We start from the raw sequence: 18,380 nt of genomic DNA on the forward strand, positions 1-18,380 counted from the left end.
ACGTTTAAGGGAAGGCTTGAAGGCAGCTAAGAGAGCTGTATGAAGGGGCTTTGCTCCCCAGGCCAAGCACCTGCAGCCTTTACCTCCAGACAGACGGGAGCAGCAAGCGTTACAGCACAGCAGCATTTCAGCTTACGCGTCCCAGAAACGCTCAAAGCCTTACTAGGCGAGCACATCCAAGGAAGCGGACCGGCGCACCAGGGCGGGAGGGGGCCCGTCCCTGGGTCTGCACACCCTGCGCCAGCACGACCGGCTACGCCTGCCCGCCTCGCGCGGGCCACCGCCTCCCACCCTCGCCAAGGCGCCCCGCTCCTGCTGCAGCCCTCCCTCCCCGCCTGCCGCATCCTCGCGGGGCCTCCCCCCGCGGGGCCCACCCCCGCCGCACGCCCCAGCCCTCCCCACGCACCCGGCCCTCGCCCGCGCCCCGTCCCGCTCTGTGCGCCCCGCCGCCGCCCGCACGCCCCGTCCCTGCCCGTGCGCTCTTGCCCTTGCTCGGGCGCCCCGTCCCCGCGCACCCCGAGCCGGCCCGTGCGCCCCGTCCGCGCCCGCCTGCGCGCCGCGCACCCTGCCCGGTGCCCGCTCCGTCCGACCCCCGGCGGATCCTCGGGGGAGGCGGCGGCGGGCGGGGGGGCGGACCGGCGGCGGCGGCTCCCCGCCTCCCTCCCCGCCGCCCGGCAGCGGGGGGCCGCGCCCCCGCGCACCTCCCTGCCCTGCGGGGCCCGGAGGCGCCGCGCGCCCCGCGCCGCTCGCAGAGGCGCGTCGGGGCGGCCGCGAGGCAGGCGCGGAGCGGCGGAGCGGCGGAGCGGGCGGCCGCCGGTGCGCCACGGCGGAGCGCCACGGCGGAGCGCCGCGGGAGCGGGATGGCCGCGGCGGCGGGGCAGCGCCGGGGCGCTGCCGCCTCCCTGCTCGCCCTCGCCCTGGGGCTCCTCGCCGCCGGGCAGGTAAGGGGGTCCGGGGGCGGGGGGGTGGGCAGCGCCGGGCCGGGGCTCCCGCGCTCCGGGGAAGGGCGGGGGGGGGCGCGGCGGCGGGACCTCCGCGGCGGCGGGACCTCCGCGGCGGCGCGACCTCCGCGGCGGCGCGCTCCGCACCTGCGGGCGCCGGGATGCTCGCGTCGCCGGGCTGGGGGGAACGCTGCCCCGGCCGGCGGCGGGCCGGGCTCCTCCTCAGCTGACAGGTAGCTGCCGCGGCTGCCCGCAGCCCCTGCCCTGCACGGGAGGCTGGCGCGGGGGCTCTGCCTGCAGCTGTGTTTGCCGAGCGGACGTCGGCGGGAGTCTGCGCCAGGCTGGTTTTACAGCTCTCTGGAAGGGAGGATGGGAGGGTCGTTATTACAAAAGTTACGATACTGCCGAGCTTTGCCGGGTGTTGGGGCGGGGGGGGGGTGGTGGTGGTGGTGGTGGTGGTGGTGGTGGTGAGGTTCTCAGGCTCCTTCGGTGGGGGAAAATATACTCTCCAAGATGCAGAGCAACTTTGGGAGTCCCCTGCCTGCGTTTCTCGGACGGATGTGTCGGTTTGAAAGCAGAGCGCGGAGCTGGGCCGTGTCACTGCGTTTCCCTTGGGTGTAGTTTACATCCTCGAACATGCTCTACAGGTAGTTTGCTTTGCTTAGTCATCGATTTGCCATTGCCCAGCTTTTATTTCAGACTCTAGCAAAGGCAAGAAAAAGAAAGAAAGAAAAAGAAAGAAAGAAGAAAAAAGAAATAGAAAAAAGAAAAATAGTCTCTCTGATGATGCCCCAGCCAGCCCTCTGGAGACAATAAATGAACTCACTTTCAGCTTTGTATGTGCCCTAAAGAAAAGCAAGTGTGAACATGGCTCTCCTAAATCATTCCCATTTGTTTTTGTTCTTAAATTTTGAAGCTGAGTTTTAAATAAGTAATAGCACATTTGCAGTAAAGATGACGATCTTTTTGTGTTTAGGGCATTAGCTTAACTTAACCCACTCAAGCAAAAAACGCCCAGCTTAAAAAAAAGTACAGGGTCACTTGAAGTAAACTTAGAAACATTATTCTCCGTGTAACTTCAGGCTGCTGCTGAATGGGACATTTCAGGTCTCCTCCAGTGCTCCTGACCATGTATTTTCTCCTCCCTTGAACCTCAGTGGTAACTGTAAATCCATGAGCAGGTTAGCCTAGTGATCTGAGTAAAGTTCTTAATTTTGGTAGAGAAACTTTTATGTTAGATTACTTTGCCTTCTGTTACACTACCACTGGATCCCATGCGGAGGAGATGATTCAAAAGCGCAGTGGGGGGCTGTGAACGATGAGGTATGATGCCTACCTACAGCTGCAGGCTTGTGGTCAGGACTGGATCATGACTGTGTCACTGGAAAAGTTCCTGACGAAAGGCTACAGGGTGCATTGGTAGCACTGATGTGCCTCAGGAATGCACAGATTGTCTCATAGAGGCCAATGTATAACGGAATCTGGTATCTGTTTCTGAGAAAGGCCACTAGAGCCATAATAGCAGTGGTCCTGCAATGGAAACCTCATCTGGCACATCTTTTAACCCTGCCACCAACTCTGTTCCCAAAATGGAGATTGAGCTGATCTCCCCTGGCACTCAGCTCCGTCCCTGCTTATCCTGTCCCTGTGCACCTGCTTGCCCTCTTTCTTGCAAGCAGCTCCTCTTTGTGGGGAATTAAAATAGCTCCTTACTTCTTTTTTACATGCAAATACAGAATATTCAGGCTTACTTCGAAAAAGTGTGGAGTGAGTGAGATGCAGTGCAGTGGCCTGGGAGCTGGAACAGACAGGCAGTTTAGTTTCCTTTGGGTAGTTAGTTAACATCAATTTCATTTTGCAGTTACTGAGATATTGTTACTCTTGAAATAGCAGTTTGGCGCTGCCTCCTGCCTCTAGTCTCAAATTTACACAGTGATATTGTGAATAAAATCAGTTGTCCTCAGGGACAGCATTTCCTAGGGCCAAGAACGTAATCAGCCCAGGAAGCCTGCTGTTGTTTTTCTAGCATTTGTAATGCGAGATAGTGGAATAAGTGGGGATTAAAGTTATGCTTTACTAAGCAGTCACAGGTATGTGCATGCATCACAAAGAAGATATTAAAAATGACTGTAATTCTGTGATGCTCCATTGTATTAATCTGAATTTTAGATTAAATTAAGATGAAAAATGATTGTTGTCATGTAGTAAGTATGACCATGAATTTAGGATTTGGATGATATTGCCATACCATATTATGATAAAAAGGAGCATACAAAACCCTTTGTATTTTTTTGGAAGGAGGAGTAAACTGAATCTTCAAATTGGGTGTTGTTATTATTATTTTATCTGTCCTTCAGGAACTAGGCCAAATTGGGTCTTTTAATTAGTAGTTAATAGGATCTATTAATAATTATAGGTCCGAACTCTATTTTCAAGCAGTATTTTGGAATTAAGTACTAGTGTGCTGGGGATGACATGTGTTCCTACTGCATCCTAAGTTTGGTGTTCCTGTGGAATTTCAATTTCCTCTTCTTTTTGCATAGTTTTGACAAAGAATGGCTATCACAATTTTTTATAGTTTTGTCCTCCTTTAGGTCTATAAACCAATAGATACTGAGTTTTAGTGGAACTTCTCTTCTTTAGAGTGATTCTTCTCACAGTGATTTTTTTTTTTATATACTTGCTGTGGCAAATTTTAAAAATGTGGAAGAGATTATAGTAGACACCCCAACAAAAAAAACCCTAAATTGGCTTTTTTAATTTCATTGTGACTCAACAGTTATTGTAGTAGGCTCAGCTTTTAGCTCTGCTGAAGACCTCATATATGAGCTTCATGGATAAGTGCAGGCATTTTCAAATGTGTTTTATGGGCTGACTGGATATGAGCAGGTTTCAGTCTGGAAGGGGTGTAGGGAAATGTAAACCATTGGTAAATTGAATTTTCATTGTACTCCTAGACTTTTTGTGCCTCATGTTTGTTTTTATATTTAAATAGTGTGGTTGTTACAATGTTCCCTTTTTTATATCCATGACATGTATTATAGGGTGGGAGGGAGTGAAGTGGGAGTATTTTGTGTGTTAAGAAATAGTTCTTATGGAGAAGAAGGCATCTTTCTAAAATACTTGCATGTAGTGACATAATAGTAAATTATATTAAGCATCTACCTTTAGCTTTTCTCCAACAAAATACTCACCAAGTAAAAATCCACGGAATTTTGTTCCACTGTCCAGAGAAGACTATAACTTCTCTTCTATTGAATAAAGTCAGAAACGAGGCCGGTCAAAGCTACTGAAAACAGGAATACACTCACAATCCCTACTTTTGAAAAACAGGCCATGTTACAGTTCAAAATACTTAAGTCTGGAAGCAGCTTAGATGAGACTGTAGAAAAAAAATGAGATGAGGACAAAATATTAGAATACAAATAGTAAATTTTTATAGTTCAACTAGTCAAGCCAGCACTGAAATATCACCATGCCCCTGCTTGTTCCATAGAGAATCATCTTGAAAGCAGTTTGTACACATCAGAATAATTTTGTAGTGTGTTTCTTGTGGATATTGGTAGTATTATGACCAAAATTAGATAAATGAACATAATTATGGCTGGTAATGTTAAAGTTGAGCAGACTCAAAGAAATTCACCTTGTTGTGGAAGGCTTAAATAAACTTCTGTTACTTTAATGACTGGAGCTGTCTTTTGAGCTTTGTAGTACATAAAATGGATTCTTGTTTATATTGTCAGCTGAAGGCATGAAGACACAGGAAGGTATATTCTTTTTACATCATCATCTGTCATATCATTGAAGTTCCCATTGTTTCAAATAGTAAGACTCCCTCTCCCCTTCTAATTAGAAACACAGGATCACAGACTGGTTGAGGTTGGCAGGGACCTCTGGAGATCATCTTGTCCAATCCCCCTGCTCAGTCAGGGTCACCCAGAGCCAGTGGCCCAGGACTATGTCCAGATGGCTTTTGAATATCTTCACGGATGGAGACTCCACCGTTTCTCTGGGCAACCTGTGCCAGTGCTCAGTCACCCTCACAATAAAAGAGTGTTTCCTGATGTTCAGAGGGAACCTCCCGTCTGTCAGTCTACAGCCTTTGCCTCTTGTCCTGTCGCTGGGCACCACTGAGAAGAGCCTGGCTCCATCTTCTCTGCACTCTCACTTCAGGTATTTCTGTACATTAGTAAGATCGCCCTGAGCCTGCTTTTCTCCAGGCTGAACAGTCCTTCTCAGCCTTTCCTCATAAGAGAGAAGATCCAGTCCCCTCATCATCTTTGTGGCCCTTTATTGGACTCTCCATGGTATGTCTATCTCTCTCTTGTACTTGGGAGCCCAGAAGTGGACACAGGACTCCAGGTGTGGCTTCATCAGTGCTGAGTAGAGTGGAAGGATCAGCTCCCTAGACCTCCTGGCAGTACTATGTCTACTGTAGCCCGGGATACTATTTGCCTTCTTTACCACAAGGCAACACTGCTGGCTCATGATCAACTTGTTGTCTACCAGCCCTGCCCCTGCCCCATCCTTTTCTGCAGAGCTGCTGTTTACTTACAAATCTGGTGAAGAGAAGACTTTGGGCTAGCTTTTTCCTGTGGTGGGCACCTGACTTTAACCAAATGTTTTTAGGAAAGTTTCATGCAAAATTGTAGAGCCATTTCTGAGAATTCAGGTGGATGGGGAAAAATGTAACTTAAAGCAGTTCTAATGACCTTTCTTTCATGAAAGCCTTAAGTCCCCTTAGTTTCTTTGTGAAGAAGGGTTGAAAATTTAGCAAGAGGAAGGCTTTGCACTGGAGATGTCTGTTGCTAAAATTGTGAAAGTGAGACTAAATTTGCTTAAATTACAGGTTTCTGAGCATTCATAGCCTGCAGCTCACTAAAGATTTAGGCCATCAGCATTTTTACACATTTTCACAGCCCATATGTGAATATGTGTATATGTCAGTGAAGAAGCTGTACTTCCTTTTCTCTTGTTGCACCAGGCAAAGTCAGATTATTCACAAACTGATATTACATCTGGATCCTACAGTCATGTTTTCATCTGGACGTACTGTGCAAAGGTGGGGTGGATGAAGGATTTGTGACATCCAAATGCAGATGAAACGAGCTACAACAGGTCAAGAGATAAACACAGGGAATGGGAATATTTTAGCACTGGCCTGATTGTACAGCTTCTGACAAGTTATATGATATCTGACAATATTAGTTGTTGCTCTCTTGTGTGACCGCAATACACAACTCTTCTGTAATAGCTTTTTCCTCCTTAACCTCAAGAGAAAAGAGGGAATCAAACTATACTTTCATGACATCTATCTGATTTAAAATTTTATCTCATTCCTCTTTTACAGCTATATGCCAAATGTCACAGAGTTAAAAATATTGCCCTGTTTGTGAGTATTTCCAGCAATAATTGGGTTGATAATGCAACCAAATGTACAGTTAGGTACAGATATGGAATACTCTGTTATCTTATCATTAATGAGTGATGGCAGGATTGATTGATGAACATATCCTTCAAACAGTGGAGGTATAATTTTTGATAATCTAGATTAGATTACTAGTATCATGTTTCAGTCTCATGTCCCTGTAAATTACTTCTCTTAACAAAAATGTAACCTGTGCATTAAAATGCATCTCTGTTCTTGGTGTAGAAGTTCATATGGGGTGCCTGAAGTGGGCACTGCTACAGCTTTATGGAAACATCAGAGGATGTAAATCATTGCTGCTAGGTGTCCCAAGGATTAAGGAATTTTGTGTGGCTCTTGGATAAGTATGTGTTTTGTACTAGTGGTTTTGAAAATCTTGGTTAGAAATTGAATCTTTTCCTTAGATTTTGAGGTCACTTAACAGGAAAAAAAAAAAAGAAAAGAAAGCCCTGGTGTGCTTTTAGTCCTCTTTCACTGCAATCCATACTTGAATAATTTTACTCTCCAGTGTCTTCTAAATTTTTTTTTCCTGCAAAATGTAATACAGTTTGCTTTGCCTGTGATCAAAAAGATGATCAAACATGATGAAGTCTGCTAATGGGATGATGTATGGTGAGTAGACTAGCAAGTCATTAGCTGGATTTAGCAACCACAGTATTCCCTGTATGCTTCTGTTCCTGTATTTTAAATCTTCCCGTAACAGCTCAATGTTATCATTGTGGACCTTAAGGCCCTCTGCACCCTAAAAATGCAGTTGTGTCTCAGCTGCAAACAAGCCATTTCTGCTTTAGTAAGCAATGTAATAGCAGTGTAACATGTTATTTACAAGACTTGGTGAATAATGCCATGTGCATCTGAGTCATGCCCCTATTAAATTTAATTAAACTCCTTAGACCCTTCTCAGTCTTAAGGGTATGTCTTTTGTATGCTTTTTGAGAGAAATGTGCAGTCAGCATAATTGTTGAACATGTATTTGCAAGGAAACTTACCAAGAGGGGGAGAAATGGAAAGAAAAAAGACAATTCAAGGCCTTTAGGAAATACATTAAATGGAGCTGCAGTAGGTACCTTGGAATAAACGATGGGATGAATAGATCACTGATGTTGTTTGACACGCAGTTATATTTTCTACAAATAGGAGGAAAAAAGAAAGGAGAGAAAAAAAGAAATTGCATAATTTGGAATGAACATACAGAGGAAATGAGATTACAACAATGAGTTCTGCTGGATAACAGAAAGCCTGGTTCTTTAAGCATGTTGTTCTACTGAGTGGACAAGAGCAGTATTATATGTGCTGCTTACACACCAGTTTGGGACTGGTGTGGGAATGGAGTGGGTGATGTAGCAGAATTGTCCCGTCTCAGCCAGTAATATCCATCAGAGGAATTAAACAAAGCCTATTCTTGCATCCATGCTTCAGTTTTGTTCATAGTCCTATGTGGCTAGGTGCCATAAATAATGACTGCATTACATCAGTCCCAGATATGGCTTGTGGAGTGTTGTTTGATACTGTTACTTTTGATTCAACCAAGTGTTTCCAGAATTTTCATCTGTACAAATATATTTTTTTAAACTGACCCTATATATGTCAGTTCTTTCAATGAGGCATTTAATAATGGAAGAGTGGATTTATACAAAACTGCCAGTAATTGTTTAATTTAGTTTTGTTTTGACAGATTAAACAGGCATATGTATTGCATTGAAAGGAGAGACCTGCCTGTGGATTTTGACATAGTTGTAATAATACTGCGACTCTCCGTGTAGCTCAGGTGGGCTGCAGAAACCAGTTTATCTTTGGGGTGCGCATGTTTTTTGATTCTATGAAGAGTTGATATGAAGGAAAGACTTCATGTATAAGAGTGACACTACTATGTAAGATAATAGCCAAAAACTAGTCCTGTGCGGCTGCGTGTTTTCTTTTCTTTTCTTTTATTTGTCTCAGTGTTTTTTAGAGAAAATAGAGCGGACCTAGGTTCATCCTGACTTACGCTAACTCCCAAAGAAATGACTGACCAACTGCTTCACTGGAAAACACCCCTTCCTTTTTGCCGTGGGCTTGGCTGAGCTATGTCGTGGTAGGGAAGGGGAAATGAAGAAGGGAGGATTTTTTTAACAGATGAATGACATTTCAAGATTTCTTTTCAATTTCAGAAAATTTGATATTTAAGTGTTTGAAATTTTTCAGTTGGCTGGAGAATTAAGAAGGCAGAAAAGATCGGAGCTGTATGTCTCAGTGATCATTTTGCTTAACTAATGTTTGGAAAAATGGTGCATTTGTAAAACTTTTTTCAAGGAAAGAATAACTGCTTAATTGTAATAGGCAGTGTCAGTAATTTCATGGCAATGTACTATGGCAGACTGGTGCAGAGAGTGGTGCATGGGACCATTTTGAAGTGAAAACAGTTTAATTTTTCTCTGAAGTTTAGTTAGAAAATTCTCTTTTTGATATCTGACAATTTAAACATCTGCGTGTTTCAATGAGAAAAAGCTACCTTTGCAAAATCTCTCAAAGAAATAAAGGTGTGCCAATGTAAAAGACAAATTAATTTCCAAATATTTTTTGTCTTCCCCCCTTACTTCTCCCTGGCTTTCTGAATCCTCTTGCTACAGCTGTGCTCCTGCTAAAATGTGTGTATGTTGTGTGTTTGTAACTTCAGTTGTAAGTGATCCCAGTGAACCTAGGAAATCAGTCATATGAATCAACTTAGGTGTTTGCAGATTTGGAGGCTGTGTCTGAACAGTCCTTAGAAAGGCAACAAGACCTCTATGTTTGGTATGTTCTCCCCCATTGCCTTTTACTTCTAACCTTTAACTCACAAATAATGGCACTGGATATTGCATCCAAAGGCTTATTATGAGCACTGTCACTGAAGCATAATGCTTCACCTGCAATTTGTCCAGTGGCTTTTCAAATACTGTTTAGTGGAAGACTGCTGTCAAGAGGTAAACTCTTGAAATCCACTTGGAGTTTAAATGAAGTACCTACAAGTTTCTGTGTAGTACTGCAATGATTAATTGAAGGTGGTTTTCATTCTGGAGGTGAGTGATCTTCAAACTTTGAATATAACCTTTTTTCCTTTTTTTTAAGAGATGCTTTTCAGGTATGAGTCAGCATTATATTTAATGACCTGTCTACAAACATGATTTTGTAGAAATTGTCCTGTTTAGGGTTAAATTCTATGACATGCTAACCAACGTTTGCTTAGTCTTTATGAAGGAGTATTTCAGAGGATTAAAGAGCAGTTGCTAGATAGGTCAGAACCTTTGGCTTTCATTGGAATATTTATTTATGTTGGTATTTAGGTTCCTACTGAAGTTCATTTTATGACTAAGCAAGCTCTCTCTTTGCTTTTTAAATTCCATATTTTCATGTTGCATAGTTGATAAACACTTAAGCATTTTCATTTACTAAGAACATGTACACTTATCCTGTAGTCCCTTACAAGAATAAGTTGTTATTACAGTCTAGCACCTATACACCTGTATATGCATACGTGGGGCAAAGGTAGAAGTAATTTTAAAAGATCCCTTCTACATTTGAAAGCTACTTGCCCTCATTACCTTAGCATTCAATTACAGAGGGTAGAGAGAAGATCTTCTAATGGGTGAATTTGAATATGAATTATGCCCTACATAAACTGTGCTTAATTTGTAGTAAGTGAAACTAAGATACAGAACAAATACACGTTGCATGCAGACAGGAAAGAGCTCTGTTTTTCTTTTAACCTAAAAGCTTGTGCTGTATTAATATTTTTATTAGAAAAATGTTTCTTTCCTCTCCCTTCTGTATTCAGTCTCTGATACTTTTGGCGACAGTGTCATAACATTGTTATGATGTTTTGCATTTAAAAGTAAATGAGCATACTGAAATGAGGACTATGTGACTATGTATTTTTGGGGTCTGAACCAAAGACCAGGAAATGGCTTCATCTTTGCATTGTTTTATTTATTCAGTTTTCCTGATTTAAAACAGTTTGAAGTTGTTGTAGAATGTATGTGTCTTCAGTGGCAAATTTTAAACATATCTGGCCTGGGTTAATCACAGTGAGGTTGTAGTGTAGAAAGGATTTATTATCTGGTGGCTGGCTTTTTCAAGGAGCTTGAGTGTAGGGGTTACTTGACTGCCATTTAGCTTTTAATACAATTTGGAAGCCTAACTTAATCTTCTTATTACGACAACTGAGGAATTTACTACACACTGAACAGCCACACAGTGAAGAATGTTTTTACCTGCTAGAAAAGACACATAGGGCAAGGAAGCAGGAACAGCTTCGTTGCTGTTCAGAGGGAGAAATACAACAGAATTCATCTGACAGGCGGTAGTTTCTGCACTTTCCTTGACTGACTGACCTGCGGCAGTCAGGGGATAGCAATCTGAAAAGTGATGTGCTTAACATTTCAGGTAGATAATATAAGAGCGATTGCACCCAGTGGGAAAATGACCTTACTAGTTGCGTATGTGAATATGAACTGCACAAAATTATTAGACATGTTGCTAAAAGACATTTTGGGAAAGGATTTTAAAGCTATAGCTGAACATTTTTTAAAGAAATGTCTAGTCCTCAGAAGAAAATTCTTCTTAGGAAAAGCTTACTTCTAGACCTTTTAGAAATTCTAGAAACTATTCTTATTTTTTCTAAAAGCTTTATTTGAATTATATTAAAGTAAAAAAAAATTGACTTTGTCAGGCTCAATTTTTTTTTTTTTCTGTAATTATCTGAAACTTCATACCTGGTCAAAGTGGACCATTCTGAAATTAGTTTAACTAGTGAAACCTGCAAGCTGTTCAGAGGGTTTTGGCAGGGGTAGGTGGTGTTTGCCTATTTGTTTTCTCTCCAGATTTTTAAGATTTCTTGGGGTGTAGGGGTCTGCTTGTGATTTTTTTTTTCTTCTTTTCTTTTTTCTTCTTAAAGTGTAGCAAGAACATTTCTGAAATCTGAAATTTCTCTAAGAGAGGAACATGGATTTCCGCTCAGGTTTAAAATACTAAAATTAGCTTGCACCATGTCCTTATTTCCCTCCCTCCTGAAATTTAGATGATGGAGCAGTATTTGAACATGTTGATGTAAATTAAATTTTTGCATTGAATCTGGGATATTTTTCAAAAAATTGTAACAGGGTTCTTTTTTTTTTGTGGCAGTGCTTTTAATTTTAATTTCATTAAACTTAAACCTCGACTTTCAGAAGAAATTTTTACCTAGAACAAGTTGTATTCAGTATGGCAATTGTAAAACAGTAGTCTGGGGGAAATGAAGAGATGCTTATATAGCATCAAAATTACCTTCACCTGTAATGAATAACTGTAATTCCAGAGTCTTGCCATATGTCTAGCACTGGCATACTGCTATTAATTGGTTGCTGATGAAAAGGAAGGAGAACTGATATTTTAACAGGATCCCTGAAACATTCTGGGTTGTGGATCAACCCTTTTCCTGGTCTTGGAGGCTGCATGTTTTCATGTCAGATCACACATAAAGAATTCTGGATGTTGGAGTGCAGTTAAAATGAGTATTTACTGGGTCCCTTTCAAACTGGTTTACTACCAAGAAAAATATTACAGCTATAAGTTATGCCATTTATGTAACATCAGACCTCCAACAAGGTGAAGATATAGAGGAAAACCCAAGAGTTCATTAAAATAATTTGAAATGTTTATATAAGAATGATGAAGGAAAGAACCTGTGCAGTAAAGGATGGGCTAGTTTTGTTTTAAAGGGAATATTCCTCTGTAGCTGATTCTGTCCTTGATATAATTTGACACTGTATTGAGACTATGTCAATACTAGGAGGAAAACAGCTGTATTTTTAAAAATGTGCTAAACCCCTTATATGTACTTTATGCTAGTGGTTTGAAATTAACTGCTGCCTATGTTGGATTTTACTGCTAATGTGATGTATTTTTGAAAGCTTACCTCTCTCCTATCTATACAAAGCCAAAGTGTCTATTTTCATATGAAATATCAGTTTGACTTAGATAGTTCCATGCAGAGTTTCAGTGCTGGTCTGGGTTTACTTCTGTGCAGAACAGATTCTGGCTTTGTGAACGTGAGAGCTTGGATCATGAAAACATGGAAGAAAGCTAAGTATGTAGCTGCTCCCCAGGCTTTTTATAAGAGTATATTTAGAGCCTTGTCAGGCTCCTGTAATATCCTTGCAGGATTTTAACTATAATAGAACATGTTCTGAAGTAGTGACCATAGCTACAGAAGAAAGCTGACACATCACAGGGTCACTGTGGACACATAATATGATAAAATGTGATAGTTCATCAACCTACTTAGAAAAAAAGACATGGTTTTGTAGATTGTTAGTCAGCATTCCATATGATCCAAAATATTTCATCATGTAATGACCATTTTAAGATTGCAGCAGATATGGTTATCTGACTGCAGTGGTTAATAAAAGTACAAGTACAAAGGTACTACTGGCATAGCTACTTACTGGCATAGCTACTGTTGTATTTTTGTTTGTTTGTTTGTTTTGTTTTGGATTTGGGTTGGGTTTTTTTTTTTTTTTTGGAAAAGAGCTCTTGGGATTAATGTGGGAGTCAAGATATTTTTGCATATTATGAAACCAACCTTAGGATGCTTTTTGTGTTCCTGTGGTCAAATTGCATCCAACATTCAGTGGATGAATTTCAGTTAAAGAAGAGGGGATGGAAAGGTATATTTTTGCATTTATTTTGTTATCTTTTACTCTCTGCAAGGCTTTAATCCATCCCACAGAATAAAATAGGGATCTATTACAAGTGGGGAAGCAATTTTGCAGAAATATAATTTTCAAAATACTTATATTTAATACTCTGTTATTAAGGTGTCCTTGTGATCATGCAGCTGAAAGTTGAGGTTTGTTTCACTCCTCTTGTAAGTTTTGCAGTCATGCCCTTCTCTGATGGGGTTACAGCATTGATGGATAAGGGAAGAGTGACTGATGTCATCAACTTGGACTTGTGCAAAGCATTTGCTACTCTCCCTCACAACATTTTTGTCTCTAAAACGGAGAAACATGGATTTGACAGGTGGACCACTTGGTGGATAAGGAATTGGCTGGATGGCTGCACTCAAAGAGTTGCGGTCAACGGCTCAATGTCTGTGTGGAGACCAGTGACAAGTGGCATGCCTCAGGGGCTGGTATTGGGACCAGTGTTATTTAGCCTCTTTGTCGGGGACCTAGTGGGATTGAGTGCACCCTCAGCAAGTTTGTGGATGACACCAAGTTGAGTGCTGTGGGCTTGTATCCCCTGGTGAGTCTTGACTTCATCAGCTTGGAAAAGTGACCTAGCTCCTTCCAGTGTAGGGGGAGAAGGAGTGGCCGTTTTTCACTTGCTTGGTAACTCTAGTATAAGTGACTCGTATAGAGTACTAGGTGCTATTACAATTTTTGCTTATGGATAATTTTGCTAAACAGATTTTTAAGTATCTAAAATACATTGAAAAAGTTTGAGTTGAAAAATTTTAAGTGTTTGGCAAAATGTATATGAGTATATAAATACTATTTATTGCATCAGGCTTATATGTGCATGAATAGATATTTTCCGAATGTCCATAGGTTCTTGGATGGAAATCAGTTTCCTGCAGTTCAGAGAAAGGGACAATTGTACATTTAAATGGTAAAAATATCCAGGATTTTCAAATATTCATGAAAAACAGGAAACAGCAAAGCAGGTAAGCAAAGATATTACTTTAAATTTTTTCTCCAGGCTGGAGGAAGCCTGTTCTTAGAATCAGATGTTTGAATGCTTTTTTTCAGATTGTGATACAGGAAGGCAATTATGTTTTCAGTCAATGAATTTTACCCAGCTATAAACCCCCAAATTTACTATTTTGAAAGTCCTCCACACAGTTACCTGATTTTCTTTACCTTTTATGGTGATATAGCCTAGATTTTGAGGGAGAGAAGATCATTTAATGTAACTTAGCATTGCATCCTGTCAAATGTAACTTTGTTCAAGTTTTTATGTGTATTTTGTGTTGTAAGAGTGGTGTTGACTGGCAGTCATACTCACACTACTTTAAAAAAATACACCTGTGAAAATCAGATTGTTTTCTGGACTTGAAAAATAATCAAACAATTTAGAATTAAATATCCAAAAGAAAAAGAATCATTCATATGGATGAATGGATTTTGAACATGCAGAGTCAGATGCTCTGGGCCACATACATGCATTTAACACTGTTAAATATCGTGTACATGCAGCAGTCTATAAATATAGCTGATGAATTGCTGTATGCTGTGAGCACAAGAAAAACAAGTGGGTTTTTCAGGGGTCCTTACAGTTGTTGTCTTTACAGAAAGAAAAAATTAACCTCTGGAGGACACAGATTTGAAACCTTCAATTTGAGAGAGAAACAAATGCTAAACCAAAGAAAAAATATCCAAATTTTATTCAAAGACTTGTGTTTGTTTTGTTTTGTTTTGTTTTTTAAGGGCCCATAGGTAAAATGAGAGGTAACATGGTAAAGCTCCATATGGAAGTTTGTACAACATTTGTGGCCTGCGGTTGAGCAATTGCAATTCTTGAAAACTGAACAGATGTGTAAGACTTCCTGGCTGCCGAGGAAACTGCATCACAATACTAAGTGAGCAATTATTGCCAATAGAGGCTTTGTCATGAATCACTGCTTTAATTTGTTGTAGTTTTTCTTCTGTAAAGTGTAGAATAAAAATGTGTCTTTGAAATTATAAGCTAAATAATACTGAAAATTGCCCAAGAACTCTAGTTAACTCCACGTAGTTAACTAAGTCAGTTTTGAAGGACTGGATTTAAAAACAAAGGTCCAAGTGAGAAGAAACTGAATGCAACTAATGAGCTGACCTAGACTGCCTTGCCAAGGCTAAGTCTTGGCTGGGTATCTAGTTTGGGAAGTGGGGCAGGAAGAGCTGATTCAATCAGTTGATCTCTACAGTTGAGAGTTCAGGCAAGGGCTGGTTTGAGACCACATTGCCTTTTTCTTTACTGCTCTGTTGCCCAGGTCTCTGATCATGCCAGAGCTCAAGCTGCAATTAGGATTAGGGAAAATGGTGGTAACTAAGCTGATCTGATTCATAGGCTTTTTCAAGATAAAATGGAGATAAGGGGATGGGGGCTGCACTGGATGGAAGGTATTGGTGTGGGGTTTAGCAGCAGATAGAACTCACCAGATATCACTGGGTCTAGGATTTGTGTTTCAGAATGGCTTGAGAACAGGGAGAATTAAAAAGCTGATTTTATGTGTGCTGTAGGAGTCTAGCGTGATTAATTCAGTATGTTGTTTAAATGAATTTTTTTTGTTAGAAAGAAAGCAATATATGTTGAAACAAGTAGAATCAGCCACTAAGAGAAGCATGCTACTGCTGACACATCTTACTGCAGCTCAATTCTGCACATCAGACATGAAAAGTATTTCTGAAAATATCACTGCAAGCGGTTCATCATCAGTGATACTGCAAAAGTAGAAGAGAGAAACATTTTCCTTATTTCACCTGTGTGAATGCAATAGTGCAGTATATATAGATTTTGCTATAAGTTGTTTTTTGTCATTTTGTTTCAAGACGTTTTTAAAGAAGCTGAGAGAACTGTAGTTGAGATCTTTGAGTTTCTGAACTGACTTTTAATGATTTGACATGTTCCTTTCATCTACCATTTGGTTTGTACAGGATATCTGCTTTTCTTTTTTAAGTTACTTTCTGAAGGTAGGTAATGGTGTAACATGAGAGCCTTATGAAACCAGTTTGCTTCATGATTAAGCGTCCATAGGTTTTGCCAAGTCAGATACGATAAGATGTAAATTGAAATCAGCTGTGGATAGATCAGGTATGCATAAATAGATTACTTATAAAGTGATGTCTCCTGTAGGTTGTCCTGTTACAGGTTTGTTCTCTGAACTGTTTGGGTGTATAAGTGTATAGGAGTATAGAATGTATAAAAGTGCATTTCACTATATGCTACTTCTTTCCATCTGTTCTTTACAAGGCATGTTTGTGTTTCTATACATAGTGGATTCTAATTCAGTCGTTGGGACTCAAAGTTTTACAGATAGCGTATCTATTTGTGATAGCATCTATTACCTACTACAACTGTATTTTATAGTAGGTATATTTATTGCTGATTTCATCTTCATTGCAGTCGAGACCAGTGTTTATTCAAAGGATGTTAATCCACCATAGGTTACCACTTTGCTTTGAAGTCTATATGCCCTGTTCTATAAGGTAAGTAATTTATTAGTATAAATTTACATGCCTCTGACTGGTTCGTGATTACCCCAGGAAAGAGTCCACTAAAATAAAACAGTAGTTCTATCAAAACTATCAAAAAACCCCAGTAGTTCTATCAAAAAAATTGACAATGTGTGATCTGAGAAGGAAGGAATGACTTTTATATGAAATTAAAATGCTGAATGCAATCTGCAGTCTAATATAGAGAGGAAGAGATAAAGGCCCGGTATTTACCCATTAAATGACAGATGTTAGAGGCTTGAATTCCCTGCCAGCTACACCACAAAGCCTCCTTGGCCTTTGGCTAAGCCATCTTAGGACTGTGCTTGTCTTATGGTGATTATAAGTCACCTACCTGAGGAAAAAGAGGGTTAGGAGAAGGAACAAATTTGTAAAGTGTATTGAAAATGAAATGTCCTTTCTTTTTAAATTCTTATTGTTAGAAATAAAAGACATTTTTGAAGGGCACACTGGCATTTGAAAGATTATTTTATCACAGAAATGTCAGTGATTGAGGAGTTTTATAGAGATGAAGAGTTGGAGAGACCTGGGAGGATGGTACTGCCAGTGTTTCAAACAAAGCTGCTTCCTTCAGATGGTGTAGTTTCTCAGCCATTATTTCTCCCTTAATAAAGAAGATGTAATGAAAGGATGCTTATGCAGGCAATTACTGGGGAGGCAGGAATCCCAAACTGTTGATGTAATTTGGGTGTTTTTTCCTCTAATCAAATGTGAGGGAACTGATGAAATTAATTTCTTATTTTTCGTCCTAGAAAAAAGGTTGTCCTAGAGCACAGAGGTGCTTAGTTATTTTTAAACAAAATTTAAGAGTTAACCACAAAGACAGCACCAAGTTTTTAAATTATTATAGTTACTGGCAATGTTGCTGAAGTACAGGCAAAATATTTTGAATAACAGTAGGACAAATATGTAATAAAAATGAAGAAATTTGATATAGCTCTTGCACAGTCAAATTACAGAATAGACCTACTGGATGCTACACCAGAAACAAACAGGTTTGTAAGTTTCCAATTTAAGGGAAAATTTCGCTTGTATTGTATAGTTAGTTATATTAGTTAATTGTCTATTTAAAGTTTTTCTTGAAGAGCCAGAGTTCAATGTTTTGCGTGTGTGCCGGTGTTCGATAATGAGAATGGGGTGAGGCACCCCGTTATGTATCATGTGTAGTAGGGGAAAGCTGAATTTTCCATTTGAACTGGTTCTTTGATTTTTGGGGGGTTGAGAAGAGAGAGTCACTTGCAGAAAAATCTCACTGTGTTGTTTTTAGGCCAGTGGGATAGGAGGTGAAGGTTCACTTCTTTTAGTGCTGTATCCTGCAACAAGGAGACAGGGTTGAGAAGGACTATTTAGAAAAGAATACAAGCAACAAACCAAGTTGACTGTGCTTGAAAAGAAGAAATGGATTAGTGTTAACCTCAAAGAAGAAAATAATGTAAGTGAAAAGGAATACAGTACATGTATTTACATCTCAAAGAAAAGAGGCAGAATTATTTTTTTTGTTTTCATAAACTTAAACTCTGATATCACATTTAAGATTTTATCCTCAAATTCAAATGTTTATCTGTCTGTCTGATGAACAAGACATCATTCTCTATATTGCCCAGTTCTGTGTCGGGAGGGGTAAACACTTTCAATAGCAAGACAGGAAGAAAGATTGCTGCTTGTCTTTTGCATACCCCTTAAACACTGGTGAATGGAGAAATGTGAGAATGCAAGGAGGATGTTGGACCTGCATCTTACAAGTGTTTTCCTTTGGGCTGTGAACTGGAGCCTCCCAAAAACCTTTTACCTCCAGAC

General features: G+C 40.6%; 1 protein-coding gene across 2 annotated transcripts in view; it reads left to right on the forward strand.

The window, feature by feature from the left end:
• Nucleotides 1-819: 819 nt before the first annotated feature.
• Nucleotides 820-18,380, forward strand: part of ADAMTSL1 (ADAMTS like 1) — a 476,591-nt gene continuing 459,030 nt past the window's right edge. For both annotated transcript variants that reach the window (XM_075019771.1, XM_075019770.1), the window contains exon 1: nucleotides 820-941. In XM_075019771.1, coding sequence (XP_074875872.1) covers nucleotides 861-941 — 81 coding nt within the window. In that variant the 5' untranslated portion in view covers nucleotides 820-860. The remainder of the gene's footprint in view (nucleotides 942-18,380) is intronic.

This window comes from Buteo buteo, chromosome Z (genome assembly GCF_964188355.1).
Source record: "Buteo buteo chromosome Z, bButBut1.hap1.1, whole genome shotgun sequence".
Taxonomy (NCBI): domain Eukaryota; kingdom Metazoa; phylum Chordata; class Aves; order Accipitriformes; family Accipitridae; genus Buteo; species Buteo buteo.